The 17,949-nt window shown below is 35.5% G+C and overlaps 1 protein-coding gene across 6 annotated transcripts in view; it reads left to right on the plus strand.

Moving 5' to 3' along the window:
• STXBP4 (syntaxin binding protein 4) overlaps positions 1–17,949 on the plus strand; it is a 190,617-nt gene that overhangs the window by 45,812 nt on the left and 126,856 nt on the right. For all 6 annotated transcript variants that reach the window (XM_033848305.2, XM_073797492.1, XM_033848304.2 and 3 more), the window contains 2 exons: positions 12,314–12,410; positions 14,755–14,846. In XM_033848305.2, the coding sequence (XP_033704196.1) occupies positions 12,314–12,410; positions 14,755–14,846 (189 nt within the window). The remainder of the gene's footprint in view (positions 1–12,313; positions 12,411–14,754; positions 14,847–17,949) is intronic.

Raw genomic sequence — 17,949 nt, forward strand, 5'->3', positions numbered from 1 at the left:
ATGGAATGTTCTAATCTCATTGTTTTACATGTGACTGTCCAGTTTTCCCAGCACCTCTTATTGAAGAGATGGTCTTTTCTCCATTGTGTATTGTTGTCTCCTTTTTTGTAGATTAATTGACCATAATTGCGTGGGTTTATTTCTGGGTTGTCTGTTCTATATCATTGATATATGTTCTGCTTTTGTGTCAGTACCACACTGTTTTGATTACGGTAGCTTTTTCGTATAGTCTGATGTCTGGACGAGTTATACCTTCAGTTTTGTTCTTTTTTTGCAAGGTCATTTTGGCAGTTTGGGGTCTTTCATGGTTCCATATGAATTTTATGATTGTTTGTTCTAGCTCTGTAAAAAATGTTATGGTACTTTGATATAGATTGAATTAAATTTGTAGATTGCTTTGGATAGAATGGCCATTTTAACCATATTAATTCTTCCAATCCAAGAGCACAGGATACATTTCCATTTCTTTATATAAGCTTCAGTTTCCTTCATCATTGTTTTATCATTTTCAGAGTATATGTCTTTCACCTCCTTGGTTAGGTTTATTCCTAGGTATTTTATTATTTTTGATGTGATTTTAAAGAGGGTTGATTTTTTACTTTCTGTTTCTGATATTTCATTATTAGTTTTTAGACCACAGCAGAATTATGTATATTAATCTTGTATCCTGCTACCTCATTGAAATCATTTATTAGTTCTAATAGTTTTCTGTGGAGACTTTAGGGCTCTCACTATGGAGTATCATGTCATCTGCAAATAGTGACAGTTTTACCTTTTCACTTTCAATTTGGATAATCTTTATTTCTTTTTCTGGTCTGATAGCTGTGGCTAGGACTTTTAATACTATGTTAAGTAGAAGTGGTGAGAATGGGCATTCTTGTCGTGTTCCTGAATTTAGTGGGAAGGCCTACAGCTTTTCACCAGTGAGTATTATGTTGGCTGTGGGTTTCTTGTAAACAGCCTGTATTATGTTCAGATATGTTCCCTCTATTCCCACTTTGGCAAGAGTTTTTATCATGAATGCATGTTGTATTTTGTCAAATGCTTTTTCTGCATCTTTTGAGATGATCATGTGGTTTTTGTCTTTCCTTTTGTTAATGTGGTGTATCACATTGATTGATTTGCATATGTCAAACCATCCTTGTGCCCCTGGAATGAATCCAACTTAATCATGGTGTATAATCCTTTCTATGTATTGCTGGATTCAGTTTGCTAATATATTTTTGAGGACTTTTGCATCTATAGTCATCAAAGATATTGGCATGTAATTTTCTTTTTCTTGTGGCGTCTTTGTCTGGTTTTGGTATCAGGGTAATAGTGGCCTCCTAGGATGAATGTGGCAGTGCTCCCTCCTCTTCAATTTTTTTGGAATAGTTTGAGAAGGATAGGTATAAGTTCTTTATATGTTTTGGTAGAATTCCCTAGTGAAACTTCTTGGTACTGGACTTGTTTGCAGGGAGTTATTTTATTTCAGATTCTATTTCACTTCTAGTGATTGTTCATTCAAATTGTCTGTTTCTTCTTGACTCAGTCTTGGCAGGATGTATGTTTCTAGAAATTTGTCCATTTCTTCTAGGTTGTCCAATTTGTTGGCATATAACTGTACATAGTATTCTCTTATGATTTTTTGTATTTCTGTGATATCAGTTGTTATTACCCCTCTTTGATTTCTTAATTTGTTTATTTGGGTCCTCTCTTTTCTTCTTGGTGCCTCGATAGAGGTTTGTCAATTTTGTTTATCCTTTTAGAAAACCAGCTCTTGGTTTTATTGACCTTTCCTATTGTCTTTTTGATCTCTATTTTATTTCCTCTGTGATCTTTATTATTTCCTTCCTTCTTCTGACTTTGGCTTTGTTTATTCTTTTTCCAATTCTTGAAGGTGGTAGGTTAGATTGTTTATTTGAGATTTTTCTTGTTTCTTGAGGAAGGCCTGTATCACTATGAACTTCCTTCTTAGAACTGCTTTTTCTACATCCCAAAGATTTTGTAAAGTTGTGTTTTCATTTTTATTTGTCTCAGGGTATTTTCTGATTTCTTCTTTGATTACATCATTGATCCATTGTTTTTTTTTAATAGCAGGTTGTTTACTCTCCACGTGTTTGTTCTTTTCACTTTTTTTTTCTTTCTGTAGTTGATTCCTAGTTTCAGACCGTTGTGGTCAGAAAAGGTGTTTGATATAATTTTTACCTCTAAATTTGTTGGGACTTGTTTTGTGTTCCAGTATGTGATCTATCATAGAGAACATTTCTTGTGTGCTTGAAAAGAACGTGTATTCTGCTTTTGGGGGGGTATGCAGTAGACATTGATTATATCCAACTCTATTGTATAATTTAGGACCTTATTGCCATATTGATTTTCTGTCTGCATGATTTGTCCATTGATGTTAGTGGGGTGTTAAAGTCTCCTACTGTTATTGTATTATTGTCAGTTTCTCCCTTTATGTCTGTTAGTATTTGCTTTATATATTTAGGTTCTCCTGTTATAGGGTGCTTATGTTAATGAGTGTAATATTCTCCTCTTATATTGATCCCTTTATTATTATATAATGTCCTTGTTTGTCTTTTGTTATAGCCTTTGTTTTAAAGTCTATTTTGTCTGATACACATATTGTTACCCCACTTTCTTGTCATTTTCATTTACATGAAATAGCTTTCTTTCATCCCCTCACTTTCAGTCTGTATGTCTCTTTAGCCCTGAAGTGTGTCTTTTGGTAGGCAACATATTGAAAGGTTTTTTTTTTTTAATCCAATCAGCCACCCTATGCCCTTTTTTAAAAAAATAAATTTACTTATTTATTTATTTATGGCTGTGTTGGGTCTTCATTGCTGCGTGCGGGCACTCTCTAGTTGCAGCGAGTGGCTACTCTTCATTGCAATGCATGGGCTTCTCATTGCAGTGGCTTCTCTTGTTGTGGAGCATGGGCTCCAGTAGTTGTAACTCACAGGCTCAGTAGTTGTGGCTCATGGTTTCTAGAGCACAGGCTCAGTAGTTGTGGCGCGTGGGATTAGTTGCTTCACAGCATGTGGGATCTTCCTGGACCAGGGCTCGAACCCGTGTCCCCTGCATTAGCAGGCGGATTGTTAACCACTGAGCCACCAGGGAAGTCCCCACCCTATGTCTTTTGATTGGAGTGTTTATTCCCCTGACATTTACAGTAATTATTGATAGGTAAGTACTTATTGCCATCTTATTACTTGTTTTCCAGTTGTTTTTGTAGTTCTTCTCTGTTCATTTCTTCTTTTTGTTTCTCCCACTGTGGTTTGATGATTTTCTTTAGTAGTATGGTTGGTTTCCTTTCTTTTTATTTTTTGTATATCTTTTGTAAATTTTTGATTTCTGGTTACAATGGGGTTCATATATGTTGATCCATAATTATATGTACTTCATTTAAACTGATAGTCATTTCAGTTCAAACACATTCTAAAAGATATACATTTTTTACTCCCCTCCCCTGTATTTTGTGTTTTTGATGTCATATTTTACAACTTAATGCTTATCCCTTAACTGTTTATTGTAGTCAGAGTTTCTTTTACAATTTTTTGTCTTTTAATCTACTTATTTAAGTAATCTTCAATCCTTAATATATATCTGTCTTTTCTAGTGGGATTTACCCTTTCCTATAGATTCTTACTTCGCTTCCATTTAGAAAAGATCCTTCAGGATTTATTTTAGGGTAGATCTGGTATTGCTGAATTCTTTTAGTTTTTGCTTGTCTGAAAAGTTCTCTCTCCTTCTGTTCTAAATGATAATATTGCTCCGTAGGGTCTCCTAGTTTGCAGAGTTTTCCCTTTCAGCACTTTGAATATATCATGCCACTCCCTTCTGGCCTGCAATGTTTCTACAGGGAGATCAACTGATAGCCTTATGGGGATTCCCTTCTTTATGACTCTTTCTTTTTCTCTTGCTGCTTTTAGAATTCTCTCTTTAACTTTTGTTGTTTTAATTATATTTTAGTGTGGGTGTGTTTGGGTTCATCTTGTTTTCAAATCTCTGTGCCTCTTGTGCCTAGATATCTGTTTCCTTCTTTCAGTTTGGGAAATTTTACAGCCATAATTTCTTCAAATACATTTTCAATACCCTTCCTCTTCATCTTCTCCTTCTGGAACTTCTATAATGTGAATATTGGTACATTTCATGGTATCCCAGAGATGCCATATGTTACTTTTACTTTTTTTTTTTATTTGCCTTTCTGACTGCTGTTCTGATTGGATAATTTCCATTATTTTATCTTCCAGATCATGCATGCGTTCTTCTGTGTCATTTAGTTTGCCATTTGTTCCTTCTAGGGTGTTCAGGGTGTTTTTTATTTCAGATATTTAATTATCTATTTTCGATTGGGTCTCTTTTCTTTTTTGGCCAAGCCATGCAGCTTGTGGGATCTTAGTTCCCACACCAGGGATTGAACCTGTGCCCTCGGCAGTGAAAGCACAGAGTTGTAACCCCTGGACCACCAGGGAATTCCCTCAATTGGGTCTTTTTTATATTTTCTAGTTCCTGTTAAGATGATCTGTGTTTAGATCGATTCTTTTCCCTAATTTAGTTAGCAATGTTTTGAACTCTTTATCTGGTAAATTATTTATTTCTGTTTCATTATTTATTTTTTAAGGGGTTTTCTCTTACTCTTTCAATTAAGAGTAGTTCCTATGCCTTTTCATTTTAGTTAACTTTCTCTGTCTCTAGGAATTTTGGTGAAACAGTTATCCATTGTGGTCTTGAGGGCATGTTCTTATTTGAGAGCATCGCTGTGCTGACTGAATGTTCCCAGTGCCTTTAATGGAAGGGCTGGATTTGATGTGGATGCCAGTCACATCTTTCCTCAGGGTGTGCTGACAGCTGTCACCTTGATAGGGCCTGTGGCTGGTGATGGAGGAGCTAAAGTCTGTGCAGGGTGTGAGGTGGGACTTCTCTGCTCATTGGCTGTCATCACCCTGTCAGGGGCAAGATTTGCTCCCAAGTTGCTGGAGTAGAATCCCTGAGGGTTGGGCTAGATCTGGCTCTGTTCCCTTTAAGTATGTGTTTTTCCTTCTCCCTGCACTGGGGCTTTTGCCCCAAAGGAGGGGAGTCCTGAAGCGAATGGGGCCTGTGTGCTCACAGAGGTCTGATACTCTGCCTGTGTAGGCATCTACAGCTTCGTTCAGATGCAATCCGTGGTCGCATCTTTTCCCTGGCTGTGATCACCTGAGATCTAGTGTTGTACGGTAGCATGGGGTTAGTGGGGCTGGAGTGTTTGCTCAGCTTGGGCTGGCAAACTTAGCGAGGCAGTCACAGGAAATCTGGCCACCACGCTGCTATAAGAAATCTGGGCTGCTTCTGGGGCATCTCTTGAGTAAGCACCAACGATGGCTACTGTTGCCCTATCTGGGCTACACCCCGCTCCCCCAGGTTGCCTCTGCATCCCTAAGTGAAGTCTTCTCCCAGGTCCTGGGTGCCCTAGATCCAGTGCCATGCTGTGGTGGAGAGTGAGTGGGGTGTTCTCTTTGCTTGGACTGGGGAGCATGTCAAGGTGGCAGCTGCTAGGGCAGACCTCTCTCCACCCTGCCTGGGAGCAGGCTAGCACCCACCCACTCCTCATGAGTGGAGTCTAGGCTTCTCCAGCCTTTCTGTCTGTTCCAGCAGTTCTCCAAGTGGCCAAGGGAGCTTGTCTCCTTTGCATAGCACCCCAGGACTGGGACGCCCAGTCTGTGGCTCAACCCACTCACACCCCAGGATGAATGTCCGTCCATGTGATCCCCCCTTTCCTCTGAGTTCCCTCCCATGGACACAGGTCCCAACCCAGTCACTTTTCTTCCCGTTCTATACAGGTACAGCATATCTTTCTTTCATCCTTGGCTGTACAGGAGTCCTTCTACCAGTTTCCAGTTAGTTTTCCATGAGAATTTTTCCGTATGTCGATGTATTTTTTATGTGTTTGTGGGGAAAGGTGAGCTCCATGTCCTCTTACTCTGCCATCTTCATCTCCCATCAAATTACTTTCAATTTAAATTTATGAGCTTACCTCACTGACATGCTGTATTCTTGTAAATTTTTCTTTCAACAAAACTTCCATCTGTTACTAAGTTTAACTCAGGAAAAATTTACACGGTAGTTAACTGCATTTTGCAATTTTATTATTACTTAATACAATAAGAATCACTGTATATTGAGTACCTTCTATGATAGGTCTTTTGTTTGCATTATTTTTATAAAATTGTTTTTATTTCTTTTTTTTAAAGGAAGCTTTATTTTTATTTATTTATTTATTTATTTTTGGCTGTGTTGGGTCTTTGCTGCTGCGTGCAAGCTTTCTCAAATTGCGGTGAGTGGGGGCTACTCTTCATTGTGGTGCACGGGCTTCTCATTGTGGTGTTTTCTCTTGTTGCAGAGCACGGACTCTAGGCACACAGACTTCAGTAGTTGTGGCACATGGGCTCAGTAGTTGTGGCTCATGGGCTCTAGAGTGCAGGCTCAGTAATTGTGGCGCACAGGCTTTGTTGCTCCACGGCATGTGGGATCCTCCTGGACCAGGGCTCGAACCCGTGTCCCCTGCATTGGCAGACGGATTCCTAACCACTGCGCCACCCGGGAAGTCCCTGTTTTTATTTCTTTATAAAATATTTCTATTTTATTTCTTTATATGAGAATATTAATCATATGCAAGAATGATTATATTTTATGTGTAGAGTTTAAAGATTAATAAAACAAATACACATATACTCCACCACCCAGCTAAGAATGAGAATCTTTGACATTGCCTGTGTCTCTCTTCTTGATTGTATATATCTCTTTCCCCAAGAGGTAACTCTATTCCAAATGTTGAGTATCATTTATATGCTTTTTAAAAGTTGATTACTAAAATATTAATAAGGTCAAAGAGTTTATTTATCTTCAACCTAACTTAAGGTATTGTTAGAATTTTCCTCCTGTTTTTTCATCTCCTGGAAAAATGTTTGGCTCATAGTATACGCTCAGAAAATAATTGTTCAATTGGTGTATTGTTTTCTAAAGTAATTCTACCAATTTTCATTCCTACTAGTCTTATGCAAGAGTTCCCATTGCTCCACATTCTTTATATTTAGTCTAATTATAATGCATTTTGAGTTATTCCTGCCATCTTATTTAAAATTTTTTTCTTTGTTCTTGTTTTTAATTCCTTTTTTACCCCATGTTTACTGTATTTTTTTCGTTTGATTATGTTTGATTTTTTTGGTTGGTGGTTTTTGCATTTTATTTTTTTTCTCCCCCATCTTATTTAGGAATTGTACCTTCTCTTGCTAATCTTTTAAGGATTACCCTAAAAATTTAACATTCATCTTTAACTTAGTCTAAAGTTAATCAGAATCTTTACCCTTCTTTCAAATATACAAGGTGCTTATAATACTTTAACTCTGATTAACCTCTACCGAACTTATATGCTTCTTATTGCCCAGTATTTTAGTTTTAGTGATGCATTGTTTTTTCTAATTCACAGTCTTTCTTTGCAGTCACCTGCTATTTCAGTCACATAACCACTGAGTTTCTAATTTATTTTCTACCTAGTATTTTTATAATAATATCTTGTTCCTAATTTTATTCTTGATTCACCTTTTTTAACTTAAGAAAGATAAACAAAATGTAGTACATACATACAATGGACTATTATTGGACTGTAAAAGGAATGAAGTTCTGATATATGCTATAACATAAACCTTGAAACATTAAGCTAGGTGAAAGGAGCTAGGCACAAAAAGTTACATGATTCTATTTATATGAAATGACCAGAATAGTCAAATCCATATAGACAGAAAATAGATTAGTGGTTGACTGGGGCTGGTGGGATAGGGAAAAATAGCAAGTGACTGCTAATGGGTATGGGGTTTCTTTTAGAGGTGATGAAAATTTTCTAGAATTAGGTGATTGATGTACAACTATGTGTATGTACTAAAAGCCACTTAACTGTACACTAAAACAGTGAACTTTTTGTGAATTATATCTCAGTATATCTGTTATTAATAAAAAGTCACATTGGGGCTTCCCTGGTAGTGCAGTGGTTGAGAGTCTGCCTGCCAATGCAGGGGACACAGGTTCGAGCCCTGGTCTGGGAAGATCCCACATGCCGCAGAGCAACTAGGCCCGTGAGCCACAACTACTGAGCCTATGCGTCTGGAGCTTGTGCTGCGCAACAAGAGAGGCCGCGACAGTGAGAGGCCCGCGCACCACGATGAAGAGTGGCCCCCACTTGCCGCAACTAGAGAAAGCCCTCGCACAGAAACGAAGACCCAACACAGTCAAAAATAAATAAATACATTAATTAATTATTTTTTTAAAAAAGTCACGTTGAGATATAGAGTATGGTACCATTTATATAAAAATTAAAACTTAAAAATATTTTTTAAAACTATTCATCACATATATTTATAAAAATATGAAGTAATGGTGTAAAAGCACACTTGGGAACTATCCATGAGAAACTGCATAAAAAGAGATTGTAAGAAAGTGAAGTTATGCCAAAAAGTGGGAGAAAATATTCGTAATGCACATAACATATACAATTTTGATATCCAGAATATATGAAGAACTCCTAGAAATAAATTAGAAAAAGACGTGTCAATACTATTCCTAGGGTAGGAAGAAATTCCTAGAATTTCTTCCTACCCTAAAGAAATTTTTACCCATGTGCTGTAGTACATGTGTAGAAGAATGTTCATTGCTGGTAAGCAGAAAACCCCAATGTTCATCTAGAGGAGGATGGATTAATAAATTGTGGCATATTCATCTAATCAAATATTAGTTCAGTCAAAGTGAATGTATTAATGTTACAAGACCATATAACCACGTGGATGAATGATAAAACAACCCTGTAGGGTAAAAAGACCAAGTTTTAGAAGACTATCAGTCGCATTTTAATGAAGCTAAAAAACAGCAAAACAAAAAAACATGTTAAGGATACATAGTATGTGACAAACCATTTTAAAGTAAATAGTATGGGAATAATAATGACATAATTCCTTAGTAGTGGTTACCTCTAGTATAGTAGGAGAGGAGTATGTTACATAAATCAATAGTATTAGCAATTTTGTAATTCTTAAATGGATTCATAGATGTTTTAAAACATATATTTGTTACATGTATGTTTTTAGTATATTTCAAATATATAATAAAATACTTGGGGAGAAGTACAGAAGGGGCTTTTGCAATGTTTTGTTACATTCAAAATCTGAAGTAAATATACTTAAATACTAAGGTTTAATGTACTATTATAACAAGTTTTAAAAGCATGCAAAATATCTAAAATGTACAGAATAGAAGGCTGTTATATATTGATAATTCTTTTAAAAACATAGAACACTGTATATAGTATAATTTAATTCTTGCAAAAGATATATAATTTATTTTTTTACATATACAGGTGTTATATACATAGAAGAAATCAGGAAAATTATACACCAGTCGATTAATAGTGTTTGTCTCTGGAGGAGTGTTTCTCAAAAGCAGGGATGTGGGGACATCCTCAGGGGACATTTTTTGCCTCAGGGGACATTTGGCAATGTCTGGGGACATTTTGAGTTTTTACAATTGGGAGAATGCCACCAAATTAGGAATCACTAACAAAAAATACTTCCTCAAGCTTTACATATGAAAATTTAAAACATATTGCTAAATAATTTATGTCATAAACATATAAAAGAAGCTAAATCTCACTTGTAGTTAGGAGAATTCAAATTAACAAACAACATACTATTTCATATTCAACGTATTGACAAAAATTAAAGTGTGAAAACAGCAAATGCTGTTAAGAATGTAGAAAAATAAAGCTGCTTATATATTAGTGTTGCGCATAAATTGATACAACCAGTTTGGCGAGCAATTTTATAATATCTAAGAAATTTGACAGTATATATACCCTATGACTCAGCATTTCCTCTTGTAGGGGTGTACTGTAGAGAAATTTTTACACATCTATATGAGGAGATGTGTAAAATGTCTTATTATAAAAAACAGAGTGGAGTAATTATAAAAAGCCCATCAATGAGAGAATGGATAATAAATTATAATATATTCATCCAGTTAGATACCATTTAAATTTAAAATAAGTGAAGTAGTTTTGCAGTTAACAATATTGAGCAATTGTGAAATTTTAACATTGAGGTAAAAAATAAAAATAATTTGTAAGGTTATCCTTTTGTATTATACTATGCAGGTAAAATCATAAATGCACAAAATACTCTTTTATGTACTGATAAAAGAGTACATGTTATTAGGGGACAAATGTAGTAGTGGCATCAAATCATGGACAGGAAGGATATGCCAACCTTAGGATAGTGGTTCCTGCTGAGAAACAATGGAGAAAGCTTTCAACCAAGTCTATAATGTTTATTTCTTAAAAATATATATATATAAATTTCAAACAAATACTAATATATACTTGATGATACTTGATGATAAGAAGTAAATGGGTGCTCTTTGTATTATTCTCTTTCCTTTTATTTATTTATTTTTTGGGGGTGTATTTGGAACATTTTCTATGACTGAAGGAAAAGAATATCAAAAGTTGGGCTTCCCTGGTGGCACAGTGGTTGAGAGTCTGCCTGCCAATGCAGGGGATACGGGTTTGTGCCCTGATCTGGGAAGATCCCACATGCCACGGAGCGGCTGGGCCTGTGAGCCATGGCCGCTGAGGCTGCACATCCGGAGCCTGTGCTCCGCAACGGGAGAGGCCACAACAGTGAGAGGCCCACGTACCAAAAAAAAAAAAAAAAAAAAAGAATATCAAAAGTTAAGAATCATTATTCCATGTTATGCAAGGCAATGACTGTGTAGATAGGGCAGGCAGATGACGCTTGGTTAAAATGCTCTAGAATCACTTTTGAAGGAATCTTTCCTGATGTTTTCCCTTCCTTCTGACTCCTTTTCTCACTGTGCCCAGCCACCTATACATTGACCAGTTTGGTTTTGCCACAGTACATCCTGTACACACTTCTATTAAATTACATATTGCACTAATTACATTTATTTACATGTTATCCTCTCCCTAGAGACCATAGCTCTTTGAGGGTAGTGGCTATATCTTGTTTGTGTCCCTTTGTATAGTTTAGTGCCTAACAAATAGTAAGCACTAAATAAATACTTGGTAAGTGAAGTGATGGATGACTGAACAGATTTCAAAGGAGGAAGGAATATATAAGGACAATTACTAGTATTAACCTTTACCTACATTTTAGTTTTGATGTTCTTGCCAGAATCCGATAATACGGCATCTAGTCAGTCCTTATTCATTAGTTAAGATTAGATTTTGCTATATATAACCTGAGAACCTAAAATAACAGTGGTTTCCATTAGAAATTTATTTTTCTTACACCAAAAGGAAACCTGAAAGAAAGTAATCCAGAGCTGGCATGGAGGTTATACATGCTTTTAAGTATCTTTCTGCTCCGCCATCTTTGTTGAGGTGGCTCATGAACCAAGATGACTACTTAAATTCCAGCCATCTTTTCTTTCTTTTCTTTCTTCCCTCCTTTCTTTTCCTTCCTTCTTTCATCTTTTTTTTCTTTTAATTAAGACCAAAGAGAGAAGGAAAAAAGGGACAAGAAGTACCTACCCCACTTTTGAAAGACTTACCAGAAGTTCCCTGCAAGTTTGCTTTATGTCTCCTTGGGTAGTACATGGTCATATGGCCTTATCAAGCTGCAGAACGGGCTGGGAAATATCTTTTAGCTGAATGACAATGTTTCTAGCTAAAGATTTTGGTTCTGTTACTAAAGAACAAGGAGAGAATGGACACTGAAATATAACTAGCAGGCTCTGAAATTTTAATTAGCTATGGGTACTAAAAAGAGAAGGTAGAGAGAAGAGGGTTCCAGAGAAAGCTTTTTAGTTTATTATTTATGTAAGCCTGCCCATAAACAAGCCAAAAATTAGAATTTTTTGTATTCCAACCAATTCCTGTCATCCTTAGTTTTGGTCTCAAATACAAGAAGATATCAACAAAATATCAGTGTTTTAGAGTGCTAGTTAGAAAAATTAATGTTAAATCGGATTTATTAGGATTTCCTTGCTGTTTTTCTTCTGCCATGTCACATATTTTAAACTAAGAAATGGTTTGAATTTTGGTTCTAGGGATATGCTATTTGGCATTGGCCAAAGTGCTAGCCTTGGGGGAAAAAATGAGGTGGTGGTAGATCAAGAAGCTAATATTTTATGGAAAATTAATCCATAAATAGTCATCAGACTTTCTTTGATCATGATCACTGTTCTTGATATTGATTCTTTTCACTGGATTGTAAAATAAAGTTGTAATGAATAGTTTTATTCTTTGGAGATTTGAAAAATTGCTTCACATGAATCCTTTTCCTTCCAGGCTCTAAATTATCTTGGTATTCAGCCCACAAAAGAACAACACCAAGCCCTGAGACAGCAAGTGCAAGTAGACCCAAAGGGGACAGTGTCTTTTGGAGGTAATATTTAGGTTCATCATGTGTGTCATCACAGAAACTTATTGTGGCCCATATTCACTGAGTGCCTCTTCTTTCGAAGGAGAGAAAGAAAAATAAAACCACATCTATTTTAAGTTCCTTAATCAGTATTCTAAAGACTCAGATAGAATTATTGGTCTTACTGGGTCAGCAGAAAGGAGAACTTTCTTAGAATCTTTCAGCTTTAAAATATCATTCAATCATATTCTTTTTTTATTTTTAATTTATTCCACAAACATTGCTTTAGTAATAACAAAAGAAACAGTACAATATATAGAAGCCCTAGTTCTGCTACTGTGAAATTCTAATTTTTTTTCAGCCAGTACGATATAATAAATATTTCATTATGCTGTATAATTATTCTTATTTTTATTTTATAATTATTATTAAAGATAGCAAATTGTGAACATACTCCATTGATATACTATAATATTAAGCTTTTCCACTATTGGGAATTTTGATGGTTTTTCATTAACTGACAATATAAATAATTCTATATTTAATATAGCTTTTTTTTCTTCCTTCTCTTAGGATAAATCCCCATAAGTGGCTTAGACTTTTGATATGTATTGATAAATTGTTTTCCAGAGACATTTTACACACATATTTGTTCTGCCACTAGTAATGTTTGAATGTAACAGTTTTTTGTATCCTTTACAGCATTAAGTATTTAATTTTTTTCTTATAGAGTAGATGCAACATTGTATCATTTTAAAAGCATCTGCATTGCTAAAAGAAATTTGGGGGTTTGAAGTGATGAAAAAAGATGTATTTGTTCCCCTCTGCTCTTGAAATCATACAGTGTAATGAGAACAAGAAACAAAAATACATGTAAAACCACAATGTATAAGGACAAAGTAGATGAGGAAAATAAATGAATTAGTGAGCAGAGGCATGTAAAGTCCAAGTGTCTGAAGAGATAGGAGAATCACAACGGGAAACAAGCTGATTCCTGGAAAGGCTTAGGAATTGAAAACATTGAGTACTTAAGGCTGTGTTAAGGAGCAATTATATATGCTGTTCCCTGCCCCCTCTCAAGTAATCCACAACTACCATCCCTTACCCTTGCAGAGGAAAATAAGTATATTCCCTTGAGAAATTAAACCAGATTGATTCTGGACCTATAGTTGCCAGCAGCTAAGGAATTTGGGGGTGTGTATGGTGAATTATCACTTACAAAACACACAGATTGCTCAGTGATATTTGCAACCATGTGTATGGTCTGTAGGCAAGAGGTTGTAAGATTCTCTCTGAAGAACCTGAACAAAGTATCATAATAGCTGACCACGTTATTGCTCTGTAGTAAAACCTACTAATTGACAAAGCAAGTTATGCACACAAAATTTCCAATCAACGATTTAGTGCCTGATTCGTCTTAAATATGAACACCAGACATTTGGAGAAATCCTCCAACGTAAAATATAAAGCCCCAAAGTATCAGACAAATAGAAAAAGAGGAACTCAGAAAAAGGGAAGTATTACAAGAGCAAAAAAGAACTTCACGTAAACCATAATTAGCATCTTTTAAAAAGATAAGCGAAACTAAGGCATCCGCAATAAGAGTAGGGTACTGTAAAATAGGAACAATTAAAAGGATTACTGGAAACTAAACATATAAGAATCAAATTCAAAAAAAACCTGAAGTTAGATGGATGAACAGGTCACACTCCATGTCTGAAGAAGCATATAGTTTGCTAGGTTGGCATCAGGCAGTGTTATATAACAAACAAGAGAATATGCCTTCGAGTCACACTTCAATGGAATCTTGCTCTGCTACTTATTTGCCAAGTAGCCTTGGGAGGTTTAAGACAGTTAACTTATCTTAGCCCAAACTGTAAAATGGAGAGGATGAGAAGAACTACCACAGAAAATTCTCAAGATGAAATCGCAAAGGGCCATGCGTAGCATATAGAGGCTGTTATAGAAACATCTCCTGCTATTATTATTATCATTATTAAACCACAGGTTCTTTCGGCTAGAAAAGCTGTAGATCATAATATTATCATATGTTTTAGAAAAAGTACTATTCATAATAAAAGAGTTGGAGAGATAGTTATGCCTGTGACATTTATTTGCTTCATTATCGTATCTGATTTATTAACTTCAGCAAAGTTAAATGAAATGAGTGAAAACCAGTTTATCTCTTACTTCTTATGTGAACTTAAATTTATCTGTCACTTCAGTTAACACTATTTTAAGGTAATTTAAGTAAGTTAAATTTTAAGCATTAGTTATAACACATAGCTTCAGCTTCATGTAGAAAAAGGTAAGGTTTGCTTAGATGAGGTTAAATGCTGTATTCTTACTGAAATGTGTTCTATTTTAGATTTTGTCCAGGTTGCCAGAAACTTGTTTTCCTTGCATTTGGGTGAAGCAAATGTTGGTGCACATGAAATTTCCAACATATTAGACTCACAGGTAGAGTATGCCCTATAGAATTGTCTTGATTGCACTTAAATCATAAGTCTTAAATGTTATCTGTCATATATATAGGCTTTTTTTATTTTTTAAAAAAATAAATTATGCAGATGATACATGCTTTTTGGATAAATATATAAAATACAGATAATCAAAAGTAAAAATTTACCTTGATCTCCTCTATCCTCCTCTCTCACTATTCCCTCATGCTATTCCCATCTTTAAATTTACCACAGAAAAGTACTCATATCGTAAGTGTAAACCCTCTGAAGTTTTACAATCTGAACCATTCTTGTGTAATCAGCATCCACATCAAGAAACATAACATTAAAGAAACTACCAGGACCCTGAAGTCTGTCTCCTACTCGCCGAGTTCCTTTCTAATTACTAGCGCTTGCCCTCCCCACCCCCAGTCAAGGTAACAGCTACTCTTTTGCTTCCAGCAACATAGATTGGTTTTGCTCTTTTTGTGCTTTACATAAAATGGAATTGTGAAGTCAGTTAACTTTGTAACTCGTTTGTTCTACAAACCTTTGACACTTATATTGCCAAATCTTTCAGTCCTTTCTGTTATGAATTTTTGATACTGTTACATTATTAAAGAAGGTCTTCCCAATTTATATTATGTGTTAACATATCATATATAGATAACTTATTTTTGTTTATTCATGAGGTTGGGCCCCAAATGGATAACCACGTGCGCTTATTCCACGTCATTTATTCAATAACCATTCTTTTCCACTTTTACCACTAATTTAAAATACAACTTTAATACATACTAAATTGCATCTGGATACACAGCTCTGTTTCTTTCTTTTCTTTTTTTTTAAGCATCTTTATTGGAGTATAATTGCTTTACATTGTTGTATTCGTTGCTGCTGTATAACAGTGAATCAGCTATACGTATACATATATCCCCATATCCCCTCCCTCTTGCGTCTCCTTCCCTCCCTCTCTATCCCACCCCTCTAGGTGGTCACAAAGCACCGAGCTGATCTCCCTGTGCTATGCAGCTGCTTCCCACTAGCTATCTATTTTATATTTGGTAGTGTATATATGTCCATGCCACTCACTTCATCCCAGCTTACCCTTCCCCCTCCCCATATCCTCAAGTCCATTCTCTACATCTACATCTTTATTCCTGTCCTGCCCCTAGGTTCTTCAGAAACATTTTTTTTTTTTTAGATTCCATATATATGTGTTAGCATACGGTATTTGTTTTTCTCTTTCTGAATTACTTCACTCTGTATGACACACTCTAGGTCCATCCACCTCACTACAAATAACTCAGTTTTTGTTTCTATTTATGGCGGAGGAATATTCCATTGTATATATGTGCCACATCTTCTTTATCCATTTATCTGTCACTGGACACTTAGGTTGCTTCCATGTCCTGGCTGTTGTAAACAGTGCTGCAATGAACATTGTGGTACATGACTCTTTTAGAATTATGGTTTTTTCAGGGTATATACCCAGTAGTGGGATTGCTGGGTCATATGGAAGTTCTATTTTTAGTTTTTTAAGGAACCTCCATACTGTTCTCCATAGTGGCTGTATCAATTTTCATTCCCACCAACAGTGCAAGAGGGTTCCCTTTTCTCCACACCTTCTCCAGCATTTATTGTTTGTAGATTTTTTGATGATGGCCATTCTGACCGGTGTGAGGTGATAGCTCATTGTAGTGTTGATTTGTATTTCTCTAATGATTAGTGATGTTGAGCATCCTTTCATGTGTTTGTTGGCAATCTGTATGTCTTCTTTGGAGAAATGTCTGTTTAGGTCTTCTGCCCATTTTTGGATTGGGTTGTTTGGTTTTTTGATATTGAGCTGCATGGGCTGCTTGTATATTTCGGAGATTAATCCTCTGTCAGTTGCTTCGTTTGCAAATATGTTCTCCCATTCTGAGGGTTGTCTTTTCATCTTGTTTATGGTTTGCTTTGCTGTGCAAAAGCTTTTAGGTTTCATTAGGTTCCATTTGTTTATTTTCGTTTTTATTTCTGTTTCTCTAGGAGGTGGGTCAAAAAGGATCTTGCTGTGATTTACGTCATAGAGTGTTCTGCCTGTGTTTCCCTCTAAGAGTTTTATAGTGTCTGGCCTTACATTTAGGTCTTTAATCCATTTTGAGTTTATTTTTGTGTATGGTGTTAGGGAGTGTTCTAATTTCATTCCTTTACATGTACATAGCTCTCTTTCTAAACAAACCACTCTGTTCCGTTGATCCATTTCTCTCTGCCACTACATTATTATTTTAATTACTCTAGCTTTTTAGTTCTAGGTTCATTGTTTAGTTCTAGGTTCATTGTTATTGTTAGGTTAAGTCTAATATTTTTTTAACTTCTTGATTTTGATCATCTGCATGATCTTTAGAATCATTTTGCCATGGTAATAAAATTTCAATTGGGACTTTCTTTTTTTAATTGGAATTGCATTAAATATAGAGGGTGGTTTGGGAGAAGCGAACGTGATTTTTTTCTCCATTCATTTAGATCTTTGTTGATGTTTTGGAAAGAAAAAATAATATCTTGCTTCATGTAGGTCTTAAGTATTTCTTGTTAGATCTGAATAAGTATGCTATAGTTTGATGCTATTGGAAATGGGAATTTTTTTACCATTATATTTTCTAATTGATGATTAATAAAGATTAATTTTTGAATGGTTATTCTCTGGGATGCCACTTTATTGAACTCCCTTATTCCAGTTATTTTTCAGTTATTTATCTTAGGTTTTCTAGGTAGACATTTGAAATTAATTACTTTGTCTCCTTCACAAATTTTTACTTTTTCTAAATACTGTTGAATAGGAGCTACAAAAGTGAACAAGAAATTAATTTCCATGATATTTGAGTCATTTTACATTTTTAATTTTTTAAAAGAAGCTAGCATTATCTTACTTAATTAATAAGTTTTACAGTTCACCATTGAGCTGCTCAGGTTTGAACTGCATGTGTACACTTACACACAGATTTTTTTTTTTCCAGTGGTGTATACTGCAATACTATACAATCTGAGGTTGGTTAAATCCTTAAGTGCAAAACCACAGATGTGGAGGACCTACTGTAAAGTCATACTTGGATTTTCCACCCTGTGGAGGATCAGTGTCCCTA

This window comes from Tursiops truncatus, chromosome 20 (genome assembly GCF_011762595.2).
Source record: "Tursiops truncatus isolate mTurTru1 chromosome 20, mTurTru1.mat.Y, whole genome shotgun sequence".
Classification (NCBI taxonomy): domain Eukaryota; kingdom Metazoa; phylum Chordata; class Mammalia; order Artiodactyla; family Delphinidae; genus Tursiops; species Tursiops truncatus.